At 42.7% G+C, this 13,260-nt stretch overlaps 1 protein-coding gene across 5 annotated transcripts in view; it reads right to left on the bottom strand.

Annotated features, from left to right (window-relative positions):
- NAA25 (N-alpha-acetyltransferase 25, NatB auxiliary subunit) overlaps positions 1-12,515 on the bottom strand; it is a 73,883-nt gene extending 61,368 nt beyond the window's left edge. The window contains exons 1-3 of one of the 5 annotated variants that reach the window (XM_033837022.2): positions 12,269-12,515; positions 968-1,053; positions 26-164 (exon numbers count right to left, since the gene is read on the bottom strand). In XM_033837022.2, coding sequence (XP_033692913.1) covers positions 26-164; positions 968-1,053; positions 12,269-12,326 — 283 coding nt within the window. In that variant the 5' untranslated portion in view covers positions 12,327-12,515. The remainder of the gene's footprint in view (positions 1-25; positions 165-967; positions 1,054-12,268) is intronic. The other 4 variants (XM_033837020.2, XM_033837021.2, XM_033837018.2 and 1 more) reach the window with 4 other exon arrangements.
- Positions 12,516-13,260: the final 745 nt, after the last annotated feature.

Genomic DNA, 13,260 nt, shown 5'->3' with positions numbered 1-13,260 from the left:
AGACAATGAAAAGAAAGAAACATACGTCGATGCATCTCCCGGTAAAGAATGGTCAGTGCCTGCAGCGAGTTGTCGTCTGTGGGTTCAAGGGCTGCCACCTCCTGCGCCAAGGTGAAGGCTTCCTCTTGCTTTCCAGTTCTCTGTAAACCAATTGCTTTTAAAACCTGATAGAAAGAAAAGACAAATCAGTTTTAAAAGGACAGAAAAGGAAATATGAACCAAAGAAAGACAATTTGAAATCACAAAATAAGTTATAAGGTATGCCAACTATTTTACTAAAAATATCAGCAAATAAAGATTATTGCCAGGGCTTCCCTGGTGGCTCAGTGGTTAAGAGTCCGCCTGCCAATGCAGGGGACACAGGTTTGAGCGCTGGTCCGGGCGGACGCCACATGCCACGGAACAACTAAGCTCATGCACCACAACTACTAAGGCTGCGCTCTAGAGCCCGCGAGCCTAACTACTGAAGCCAGCGCCTAGAGCCCATGCTCCGCAACAAGAGACACCACCACAATGAGAAACCTGAGCACCACAACAAAGAGTGGCCCCCACTCGTCGCAACTAAAGAAAGCCCATGTAGCAACGAGGACCCAACACAACCAAAAATAAATTAAAAAAAATAAAGTTCCCTTAAAAAAAAAAAGATTATTTCCTATTTCAGTCATATTAAGAATGCACAAAACAAAAAGAATGCACAACATTGCTTAAAAGGACTTTGTGGGGTGGGGGGGGGAAGGACTTTGTGAAAATAAAATAATTAAATTAGATAAGTCATGTCCAAAAAAACAAGCAGCTAGCTTTTAATTAAATACTCTTTATGGCATTTCATTTAAGTGATCAGGCAAATAAATGGGCTAAAAAATACTCTGAAAAACACAGTCACTAAAGAGATTAAACACCTCTTCCCTTTAAAGATTACAGTACATAACCCACCAAATGTAAGTAACTCAAGGGCAAATGAACTTACCTTAGCACAATGAAGATCCTTATGCTTTTTCAACAATTTATCTGCTTGCTGAATTGCCATTTTATTATTACCATTATCAAGATAATCTATGAAAACAGAAATTATGAGTTATTATATTCCTTCAAAAACAAATATGAAATATGCATAGGCTAGTATCAGCTGTTTCAGAAAGTATCCTAATTCGGTATTAAAAACATCTTGGAGCTGATTTTAACTCTAAATGGCTAGGATGGTCCAGAACACAATCTTAAATTTCTATAGTCATCTCTCATCCAAGAGCAATATAATCCAGTTATACTAATCCTTAATGAAGATTCAAGACCAAATATATTTAGATGATAGATGACACTAATATTTTTACCTATGGGAAACAAATGGGTTTACTAGCACAAAAATTAAAATATCTAAAAAAAAAACAACCTTTATTACATTCAAGCTTCAAATCTACCAAATGGACCACGTTCCCTCAATAAAATGTTCAGTGAATCTTACTATGCCACAGAGTTAAGAATAATTCTTCGAAGAAAAAAATAAGAACCATGAGTGGGGGAGTAAATCCAGCAGTATCAGGAGTAGACAAGGATGTAGGGAAAGCAGCACTTTCATACACTCTGGTTGAAATAGAAACTAGCGCTGACTTTGAAGAAACATTGACTTCTAGGTTCCCTAAGCTATGCGTCCATTCCAAAATTCAAGGCATATGGAGACCTGCTATAAAATTGTGTTAAGGAAGAAAAGCAATCAATTATTATTCAAAAGTCTAACACAAGCAAAGATTAATTTTCAGATGAGAGGATCTGAAAGAAAATGATTAGTGTTTTAGATGGGAAACAGTGGTAGCTGTCAATTCTATATATAGAAAGATGACTAAACACAGGCCAGTCCACAACCTACTACTACTACCAAGTCCCTCTTTGCTCATCAAGGTCCCAAATCAGCATAGGGACAGACAAAACATAAACAACTCAAATTAATCTGTGGACCAAATGCTGGTGAGGACATGGAGCAAAAGCAGCTCTCATTCACTGTTAGTGGGAATGCAAAATGGCACAGCCACCTTGGAAGACTGTTTGGCAGTTTCTTAAAAAATTAAACATACTCTAACCATATAATCCAGCTCCTTGTTATCTACCCAAATGAGCTGAAAACTTACTTTCACACAAAAATCTGCACGCAAATGTTTATAGCAGCTTTATACAAAATTGCCAAAACCTGGAAGGAACCAAGATGTTCTTCAACAGGCAAACGGATAAACAAACCGTGGTACAGCCATCCATACAATGATATATTATTCAGTGATAAAAAGAAATGAGCCCATGCGCCACAACTACTGAGCCTGTGCTCTAGAGCCTGTGAGCCACAACTACTGAGCCCACGTGCCACAACTACTGAATCCCACGGGCCTAGAGCCTGTGCTCCGCAACAAGAGAAGCCGTCACAATGAGAAGCCTGCACACCACAACAAAGAGTAGCCCCCACTCACCACAACTAGAGAAAGCCTGCATGCAGCAACAAAGACCCAACACAGCCAAAAATAAATAAATAAATTTATTTTTAAAAAAAAGAAAAGAAAAGAAATGAGCTAGCAAGCCACAAAAAAATATGGGGGACTCTTAAATACATATTGCTAAGTGAAAGAAGCCAACATGACAAAGCTACATACTATACGATTCCAAGTGTATGACATTCTGGAAAAAGCAAAATTATAGGCAGAGTAGAACAATCAGTGGTTGCCAGGAGCTGGGGGAGGAATGAATAGGTGGAGAACGGGATTTTTCAGGGCAGTGAAACTATTCTGTATGATACTGTAACGAAGGATACATGTCATCATACCTTTGCAAAATGCATAGAATGTGCAACACACAGAATGAGCCCTAATGTAAACTAGTAAACTATGGACTTTAGTTAGCAATAACATATCGTATTGGCTCAGCAACTGCAGCAAATGCACCACACTAATGCAAGTGTTAATAACATGGGAAACTGGGGGAGAAGAGAGGTGTGTCAGGGTGAATAGGAAGGAACTCTGTACTCTCCACTCCTTTCCTGTAAACTTAACCTAAAACTGCTCTAAAAAATAAAGTCAATTAATTAAAAATATATATCTAATAAAAGCAAAGATTCATTTCTAGAAAAGGAACGTGAGAGTGTTATAAATGGGAAATAGGGTGGTAGATGTAGATTTGAAATACAGAAAGATGACTGAACTCAGGCTAATTCACAATCTACTACTACTATTGGTCCCTCTTTGCTCATCAAGGTCCCAAGTCAGCAACAGGGACAGAGGAGGCACAGACAACTCAAGATCATCTATGGCCCTGGTGGCCCAGGGCCAAATAACAGAAATACACTATCATTTTACCTAACGGTTTCAATTTTTCTCCTATGAATACTTTACCACAACCTTTAACAGACAGCTACATGAACACATGAGTTTCATCTCTTTAGTTCTTCTTCAATGCACCTAACGTTGATGAGCACCAATAACGCTAGGTAAAAAGATTAAGAAGCCTTACTCTGGAGGGAATCACAATCTAGAAAAGATCAAAGACTTAACACTCAGGTAGAGAGATTAGAGAATCACAGAAATCACAATCTTGGCCTGAATACCCAAATATCTAATACCAGTTTTCTTAAGTCCTCATCTCAGCCGATAGGCCACCATTTGTCCTTACAGAATATCTGACAGAGACATTTCAGCTCAATAAATGATATCTTCTCTTCCTAATAACTTGGTGCTGATCTCATGCTGAGTGAGTTCTAAGTTACGTCTGACTCAGTCTTCTTGCAAGACTCCAGGTTCACAAAACATATCTTGAAGTCTTCTCAAAGAGCAGGTATCTTTGATGAAACCCCAGCTCTGAGGGTCTGCCCATAGATGGATCAGACCAGAGGTTAGGACTACAAGGATATTGAACTTTTCCCTCTGTTGTTGACAAGGCCCTGATATATAAATACACTGCACCCATGCCCTCTTCTGTGGGCATGGTTTCCACAGACTGCTGAAGGGGTAGAATTGGATGAGCATGTCTAGATCATGCAACTGAAGTCTAATGGAGTGGACATTTGACCCAAACTGGGTAAATCAAGTTTCTTCCTGGTAATTTGTAATTACAACACTGAAATCTGGAATCAGAAAGCTATGGACAGACTTCCCTGGTGGCACAGTGGATAAGGCTCCACGCTCCCAATGCTGGGGGCCCGGGTTCGATTCCTGGTCAGGGAACTAGATCCCACATGCATGCTGCAACTAAGAGTTCACATGCCACAACTAAGAAGCCCACATGCCACAACTAAGGAGCTGGCAAGCCGCAATTAAGGAGCCCACGTGCTACAACTAAGGAGCCCACCTGCCACAACTAAGACCCAATGCAACCCAATAAATAAATGAATATTAAAAAAAGAAAAGAAAAGAAAGCTATGGAGAACCCCATTTGGAAGGCAATAAATATTTCCAGTTTGAGATTACTAGTGGCAGCTCCAGAATCTCCATTTGGAAGGAGCCTTGGGAGATGCAAGTTAGTTAATGGAGAGTGAAAAAAAGGAGTTATCTCTTGACTCTTCATTCATATAACATTTATAAAAGAATAAAGAACGTCAATTATCTTTATCAAAAAACTGGGGGAGGGGCAGTGCTGATTAAGCTTGTAGGGGGAGGCTAATGACCTCTCCTTACTCTATTCTCAGCTTGGTGTGGCCACAAAGTCAACATGTTGGGCCCCAGGTAAACTGATGAGTAAGCAGAAAAAACCAGTTTGAAGAACCTAGCAGAGAAAAGAAGAGCCACAAACAGATAAGAGCAGAGATGAGCATCTGAGAAAGAAGCTTCAGATCCTGACAGCTTTCCAGTTTCCATCAGGCTCTAGAACACTGCATTCCTGCCCTAAGCTCCCACAAGGGTTTATAAACAACCTCCCTCTACTTGAGCTTGTGTCAAAGGGTTTCTGTTCCTTGCACCCAGAAGAGTTTTAATTTTAACTAAGACACCCCACCACATTTAGACTGCTGTCAAGGTCCCCCTTCCTGGACACCTAGGTGATTGCTGATTAATTGGTTGCTGAGGCTTTTGGGAAAGTTTACTTCCATTTTACATTGCTGACTTTGTAATATAAATTATGTAGCCAGGGCTTCCCTGATGGCGCAGGGGTTAAGAATCTGCCTGCCCATGCAGGGGACACGGGTTCGAGCCCGGTCCGGGAAGATCCCACATGCCGTGGAGCAACTAAGCCCGTGCACCACAACTACTGAGACTGCGCTCTAGAGCCCACAAGCCACAACTTTTGAAGTCCGCACACCTAGAGCCCGTGCTCCGCAACAAGAGAAGCCACCGCAATGAGAAGCCCACACACCACAATGAAGAGTAGCCCCCACTCTCAGCAACTGGAGAAAACCCGAGTGCCGCCAAAGACCCAATGCAGCCAAAAAATTAAATAAATGAATAAGTAAATTTATTTTAAAAATAAATAAAATAAATTATGTAGCCCTTGGAGAAAACAGGCCCATAAAAATGATACCCTAAGTCTGTTTTTTAGCCTTTTTAAAACTTACTCAAGGGTAACTGTGGCTTGACCATGAGGACTGGTATTGTTCCCTTAATATGAGGAGTAAGCCAAGTCAGCCGTCCACAAATCAGGCATAGGAAATAATAAGATGATGATGTATCAGTTAAAGCAGTGTTTTTCAAAGCATGGTTATCATTCCAACTAAAATGGTTTTAAGTGGTCCTTGCAGGCAGCACTAGATAACACGGATAGTGAGAAAACTGACCTTTTGTAATATTTCCCTTATATTAAGGAGATAGTCTGTTTGGTATCAGCCTGTCATTTCTTTAACACTTGCTGATGCCTTTTTTTTTTAATGGAAAAGGAACAGGTCTCAGATTTAGAGTTTCTCAACTATCAGAAACTAGTTAAGACCTTAATAACATTGTTTTGTTTTCACTGTGTGTACTTAATTTTATGGTTTTGTTTTCTCAGGGCAAGTGACAGGTATTCCACTGATGGTAATGATACATATTATTTCTATTTTTAATTTTAAAAATTTATTTATTTTTGGCCACGCAGAATGTGGAATCTTAGTTCCCTGACCACGGACTGAACCCATGCCCCCTGCAATGGAAGCGAGGGTCCTAACCACTGGACAGCCAGGGAATCCCTCCCACTGTCTCTAAAACAAACTTCAAAATCCTTAAAATGGCTTACAAAGTTGAGTCCCTCTACCTCTGTAGCCCCATCTCACCCTTCTCTACATTCCAACCACACAAGTCTTTTCTTAGGTCATCAAGTACATACTCTCTCTGTCTATCTTTCTTACACACTCTGTCCATCACTCCTTTCCATCTGATCACCTGACTAACCTTTGCTCTTTTTTCTTTTCCAAAGTAAAATGTCACTTCCACAGAGAACCTTTTCTTGAAATGTTCCCAACAGTCGAGATGCCATAGTGTGTGCTCTCACGGTAACCGGTACTTTTCCTTCAAAGTCCTTAACACAAATGTAATGATTATGTATACTATTGTTTAAAAAACCTCTTGAGACTACAAGCTCCCTGAAAGCAGAAATCATGTCTGTGCTGTCTGGTACTCTCTCATTCCCTGAATCTACATTGTGCCTAGCACATATTAGGCTCTCAATAAATAAGCTGAATGAAGAAAGGAATACATAAATGAACAAACTGTATAGGAAAAAAAATCTTCTAGAAATTGAGTAGTCTATCAGGGGAGTGAGAGATATATACATACAAAGTGACCACAACAGGATGTTCAAAGAACCAATTATTAGTGATGGCTTCCTGCTATTAAGTTAGATTTTTTAGTCTTTTCAATTGATTTCTTAGGGGACTCCCCTGGTGATGCAGTGGTTAAAAAAATCCGCCTGCCAATTCAGGGGACATGGGTTCAATACCTGGTCCAGGAAGATCCCACGTGCTGCGGAGCAACTAAGTCCATATGCCACAACTACTGAGCCTGCACTCTAGAGCCTGCGAGTCACAACTACTGAGCCAGAGTGCTGCAACTACTGAAGCTCGCATGCCTAGAGCCCGTGCTCCACAACAAGAGAAGCCACCGCAATAAGAAGCCCGCGCACCGCAACAAAGAGTAGCCCCCACCTGCCACAACTAGAGGAAGCCGGCGTGCAGCAACGAAGACCCAACACAGCCAAAAATAAATAAATTAATTAATTAAGAAAAAAAACCCAGACATTTAAGAGTGAAGACAGAGGGAACACAAATTTATTGGGTGTCTACTCAAAACCCAGCAAGGTACCGTTAGCAACTCCATATTACAGAAGAGGCTCAGGGAGGTAGGTTAATTGACAAAATCATAGCAGAGAGTGAAACCCAGCTCAGTCTGGCTCTGAAGGTCTGCACCCTTCATTGCCTCAATTTCTCTAGACAGAACTCTTAGAGCAAGAAACTATATAAGTACAGATAGCTCATTGATCCTAAGGAGACAAAGAACAAATTTGAAATTTATTTTTCTTTTCTTTACTACCTTGCCACAATCCAATCACTTCAGTGAACACACAAAAAACATACCCCAAATGGCCAACTGGTTTCTCCTAATTCTCAAGAAGATACTAAGTGCAGTATTTTTAATTAAAGTATTAGTCAGATGCTCTGACAGAAGCAAGAGCATGAACAAAAGAATGAAAAGGAAGTATGCACCTTTAAAACCCGATTTACACCCACCATCAGGCGTGCACTGGGGTAGTTCCAGCACTGACTGCCTCAACACCACCAGGCTAAGCCTGCTGCATTTGGTCTTGGTAAATCATCCCAAACCAAATGTGTTCCCTGGCCATCTGCCCTGCTGAGAAGGCTGTGCGCCAGTCATCACTGTTTATTAGGGGAAAAGAACATGGACAAGAATATTCTGCCCTCAGGAAAATGTTTCAAACACTCGGTTTACATCTGAGCAATTTTTTAGTAAGAGCTGGACTTGGGTGCCAGAAAGGCAACGAGAAGCCCACGCACCGCAACAAAGAGTAGCCCCCCTCCCCACCCTCCCACCCCCCCCCCCCGGGCTCAGAGCAGCTAGAGAAAAGCCCGCGTGCAACAACGAAGACCCAACGCGGCCAAAAATAAATAAATAATTTTAAAAAATAATAAATAAATTTATATAAAAAAGAACGTTATCTGAATGAAACCATACAGTATCTGATCTTTAAAAAAATTAATGTCTTAAATAATAAAAATAATACATGTCATAGTAAAAACAAAAATCCAATAGTTCATACAGGTATAACATGAAAAGAATTATTAGTCTCTTAATCTTGCCCTATGCTCACACTACCCTCTACTCTATGCATTCTTCCAGGAATGTTCTGTGCATTAACATCTGTCTTTTTAAGTTTAAAATGTTTTTAGAATTTAAAAGTCTAAGAGCTTTTTAAACGGTCATAATTTCAGAACAGGAGAAAACAGGTTGTGCCAAGTGACTTTTCTACAGAAAGGCAAGATAATCTTCACTCACCAAGATGCCCTGCCCCGCCCAGGCAAAGGACAAGACTCACTGAGCTAACACGGCCCAACAGAAGGCTCAGAATACATACAACATCTGACCGAAGACCTGGGAAGTTTTAATAACAAACTATAACAGAATAATTACCTGGAGTCTGGCCACACATGGGAAGGGAAATGTCCTAACACACCAAGGCAGTGACTATCATTCAGGAAACACAGCTGGGAAATATGTTACACCTGATTCAGGCTAGAGCAAGACTGCAAGTCAGGAACCATCAAGGACCTACTGTAAAGCACAGCGAACTCTACTCAATATCCTGTGATAATTTATATGAAAAAAGAATCTAAAAAAGAGTGAGTATATGTATATGCGTAACTGAATCTCTTTGTTGTACACCTGAAACTAACACAACGTTGTAAATCAACGATGCTCCAATAAAATTTAAAAAACAAAATAAGTATTAAAAAAAAGACTGCAAGTCAGTAACACATATTAGAACAAAGGATCTTGTGCCATAAAAGTAAATGTGTGTGTGTGTGTATTCTAAAGACTATGGAACTTTGAAACCTCTATTTTTATTTTGCAATTCTTGCATCCTATAAAAAAGTTTTAATAAATGAATTTTTTATACTTTTTTTATACAGAAATTCTTGTTTATCTATCTATCTATTTATTTATTTATGGCTGCGCTGGGGCTGTGCGCAGGCTTTCTCTAGTTGCGGTGAGTGGAGGCTACTCTTCGTTGCGGTGCGCGGGCTTCTCATTGAGGTGGCTTCTCTTGCTGCGGAGCACGGGCTCTAGGTGCGCGGGCTTTAGTAGTTGTGGCTCACAGGTTCAGCAGTTGTGGCTCGCAGGCTCTAGAGTGCAGGCTCAGTAGTTGTGGCGCACAGGCTTAGCTGCTCTGCAGCATGTGGGATCTTCCCAGACCAGAGATTGAACCCGTGTCCCCTGCATTGGCAGGCGGATTGTTAACCACTGTGCTACCAGGGAAGTCCCCTATAAAATTTATTAAGTGCCATACCTGTCCATCTTCCAACTCTACCCATCCCCTAACCACTAAAAACATTTTAAAACAGTAATGGTAGAAGAAAGCACTAGGGCTCACCAAGTCACATCAGGATACAACATCTGTTCAGAACCACATAGCACAAGAGAATAATTTTAGCAAAAGGAGAAAGAATAATAAAGTAGGTGTTCTGGAAGGTCAAGGTGGTTTTCAAAAACCAAAAATGCACTACCCAAACTTACCAATTTATGAGTAAAGAGAAGCACTCTGAAGATGTTCAACTAATCAACTAGCTATTTCATACCTAGACACCAAAAATAGAATTTCAACCCACCATAATTTCACAATTAATGACCCTGTCCACTTCTATCCTCAACAGTATCAGCAAGAGCTGAGGTCATAGGCAAAGTTTCTAACAGCTGTAAAATCCTAAACCTTGGCAATATAAATAATGCTGCATAAAGATCGTGATGCTGTGGGATCTGAACTCAGTGAAAGGCTGAGCTCTCCAGTGGGAATGCCTGTGTTCAAATCCCAGCTCTACAGTTTACTAGCTGCAATTCTGAGCAAGTTAATGTCTGGCATTCAGTTTACTACTATGCTCACAATAATCTTACCTACCTAATAGGACAGTTAGCACACAAATAAGCACTCAGTCAACACTGAGTGTTGTTGAACTTTTGGCTGGTGGGCAAGCACCACCATGCATAAGCATGTTCATCTGTCAGCTAATGAAGGTCCAAATTCAAGAACGACAGTGGTTTAGAGATACTAATATATTTAAACACAAAAGCAGAGGCTGTCCCAAAGTCTAGAGGTCAAAAGTCAAAAGTGCTGAAGTCAAGGTCAGTCTTTCTTTTCCTATTTCTGTCAGTTTATATTAATTGCCTTGGAATTCCTAAAGAAAGTATTTTCTTATCTTCTTCCCATGTAACTATAACAAAAGCTACATAATTCTGGCTTCAGTTTTGAGAATATGACCTATCACATCTGTTTAACATATCCTGATGTTTACCAGCATGAAACGGACTAGAGGTTTTCCTTATTGGATAGTTTCAAAACATTATTATTTCTAAGTGACTTATGGGACCCCAAAGGCATTTTCTTTGGTCCTCAAGAATAATTTTAGAAATCCAATTATTCCTAAAAGTTAAAAAAGAAAAAAATCTGCAGGCAGCTGCTGCAGAGAGCTGTAACCAGCCACCAATTGTGAACCTTGGATTCAGTTCCTACCCTCAAGCACCCTAACATATGTCATCTCTGCCCTTTAAAATGTATACTGGAGGGCATGAGAATATGTAGCCCTGGGAAAATGGAAATCCACCACTCTCCACCTACGTGACCTTTGGCAAGTCAGTGTCTCCAGCTCAAGTGAGGTGATTTCTAGCACAGTGGTTAAAAGAGTAAGCCTGGGACATTCCACAGGGGTTAATATCCTAGCTTCATGTTAGCTGAGTGACCTTAGACAAATTACACATCAGTAAAGCCCCAGTTTTCTCATCTGTGGAAAGAAAAGGGGGAGAGAGAGGGAAGTGGGACTGGGGGAAAGTAGCCACCTCCGAAGAATGTGTGAAGATTAAATACTTAAGACGAAGGACAGTGACTGACATAATTAGCAGTCTATACATACACATTAGCTATTATTATTATTTCTCACCTCACAAGGTTGTTGTTGAAATGAGATGCAAGAGCAAAGCATCATACAAATTACAAACGCACTACCAATTGTACCAGAAACATAGTTATTACCCCCTTCCAAAAAAGTTAAATGATCTCAGCTATTGCAAAGAAGCCTCCATTTAGTAACATCCACGTTACAAACAAGAGGTCTAATTCTGCAAAAACCACTGAACTTGAAGCCTTCCTCACCATGAACTGAGCTAGACCAAGACCACACAGCCATCTAAGAGGAAAGGAAATACAAAAGGGACCACTATCAAATTATTGAACAACTTGGTTACTGAAGAGGTATTTCTCCCTGACTCAAATGTGTGATTTTTCACAACCGGGATAGCAAAATGCCATCAAGGTCTTAAAGCCTGAGGGTTGAGGTCAACGTTATGGAAGGGGATCCACTTAGCACGCGGAAGGCAAGCTGCAGAGAAAAACCAGAGAAGCTTCAAAAAAGAAAAGCCCTGCATGCCCCTCGACACGAGCTATTACAGTCGCTTCACCGCTATTTTGGGCCCAAGCCAACCTCCCCCCCCCCCGCCTCGCCCCACCCCGCCCCCGCCTCCCACGTGTGTCCAGAGCAGCTGTTCCTCCGCCAAAGAGCTCTGGATTGGGATCCTCAAATCCAGGCCTGCTCCAGACTCGATCTGGGTGACCTTGCGTCAGCCCCTTCCCCTCCCGGGACCTCTGTTTCTCCATGTGCACCGAGTACAGTTAGTCAGACAACACTTTCGGCCCCGTTCCCATAGGTAAAAAGTCTTGAGCGGGGAATTTTCCCTCAAGTAGGGTGTCCCACCCTCACGCCGGAGCCAGCTTCCACCTGCGGGCAGACCTCGGGTCTCCCTTGGCGTGGCCCCGACAACGTAGCCTGCGTGTAGCGCAGGTCTCTACGAGAGGAAGTGTCTCACAGGGCTCGCCTGTCAGGCCAGCTCTGCCGACCTGCCGCTGCCCTGACCGCGCCGCTGCCACCTCAGGGCTCAAGAAAGCCAGGCCGGCGCTTACGCGAGGCCCGTGGCTGCGGCCTAGAGGCCCGCGCGGCCCGCCCCCTGTGCCCGCCAGCCCTGCTCCCGGCCCCTCAGCGCCCCTCCCGGGCCTTTGCCCCGGGCTCCGCAGCCCTCGGCGCCTCTGGCTGGCAACCAGACTGGCCCCAGGTACTCACCGTAAATGGGCCGGAGGCGCCTGTCGTTAGGGTCCTGCACATGGCCCCGCGTCGCCATGATGACAAGCGCAGAATCGCAGTGCGCACGCGCGGGGCAGGCCCCCGGGAAGGGGCTGTTAAAGGGCCAGCGCCGATCTCTCTCTGTCGCAATGGTCGCGGGGTTGTGACAGAACGCGCCGGCGCGGAAAGGGACGACACCCACACCGCAAACCCCCCGCCCCCACTCCCAGTTGTCACTTAAATGGATCCTTTTCCTCCCCTTTGCTGGTAGAATCAACCTAGCTGGTAGAAGCGGCCGTTGCTATTAAAATCCCTTCCGAGTCACATACTGGAGAGTGCGGAAAGGAGGGGAGAAAGTCTTGGTCAAAGTTAGGGCTCTGCTGCTCCTGCTTATCCTGTTTCTCCTCTGTGCTGTAGGACCAGTTAGACTTGTCTTTGTTTAATTGTTGAGGACCCGGGAACTCCTCTGGGAAGGTGACCCAGGGGACAGCAGGGGACAGAGGTGCTGATCAACAGTAGAAATCTGCCAGAAAAGTTCAAGATCCCTTCACCCCTATCCCGGTGCTCAGCCAACTAAGAAGAACCTTAGATCTATAGTAATCCAGTCAATTTATTTATCAATTATATCTCAGTAAAACTGGAGGGGAAAAGTAATTCAGTCAGTATATGCCTAGACACTGTGCTGCAAGCTCCAAATGTATTATCTCATTAATATTCGTAACAACCCTAGTATCCCCCTAAGAGGTAGATTTTTTTAATTTAATTTAATTTATTTATTTTTGGTTGAGTTGGGTCTTCGTTGCTGCGCGCGGGCTTTCTCTAGTTGCGGCGAGTGGGGGCTGCTCTTCCTTGCGGTGTGCGGGCTTCTCCTTGCGGTGGCTTCTCTTGTGGTGGAGCACAGGCTCTAGGCGCACGCGCTTCAGCAGTTGTGGCTTGTGGGCTCAGTAGTTGCCACGCGAGGGCTCTAGAGCGCAGGCTCAGTAGTTGTGGCG

This window comes from Tursiops truncatus, chromosome 13 (assembly GCF_011762595.2).
Source record: "Tursiops truncatus isolate mTurTru1 chromosome 13, mTurTru1.mat.Y, whole genome shotgun sequence".
Lineage (NCBI taxonomy): Eukaryota > Metazoa > Chordata > Mammalia > Artiodactyla > Delphinidae > Tursiops > Tursiops truncatus.
Note: the sequence above shows the minus strand (reverse complement) of the source record. Positions and strands in the feature narration are given on the sequence as shown.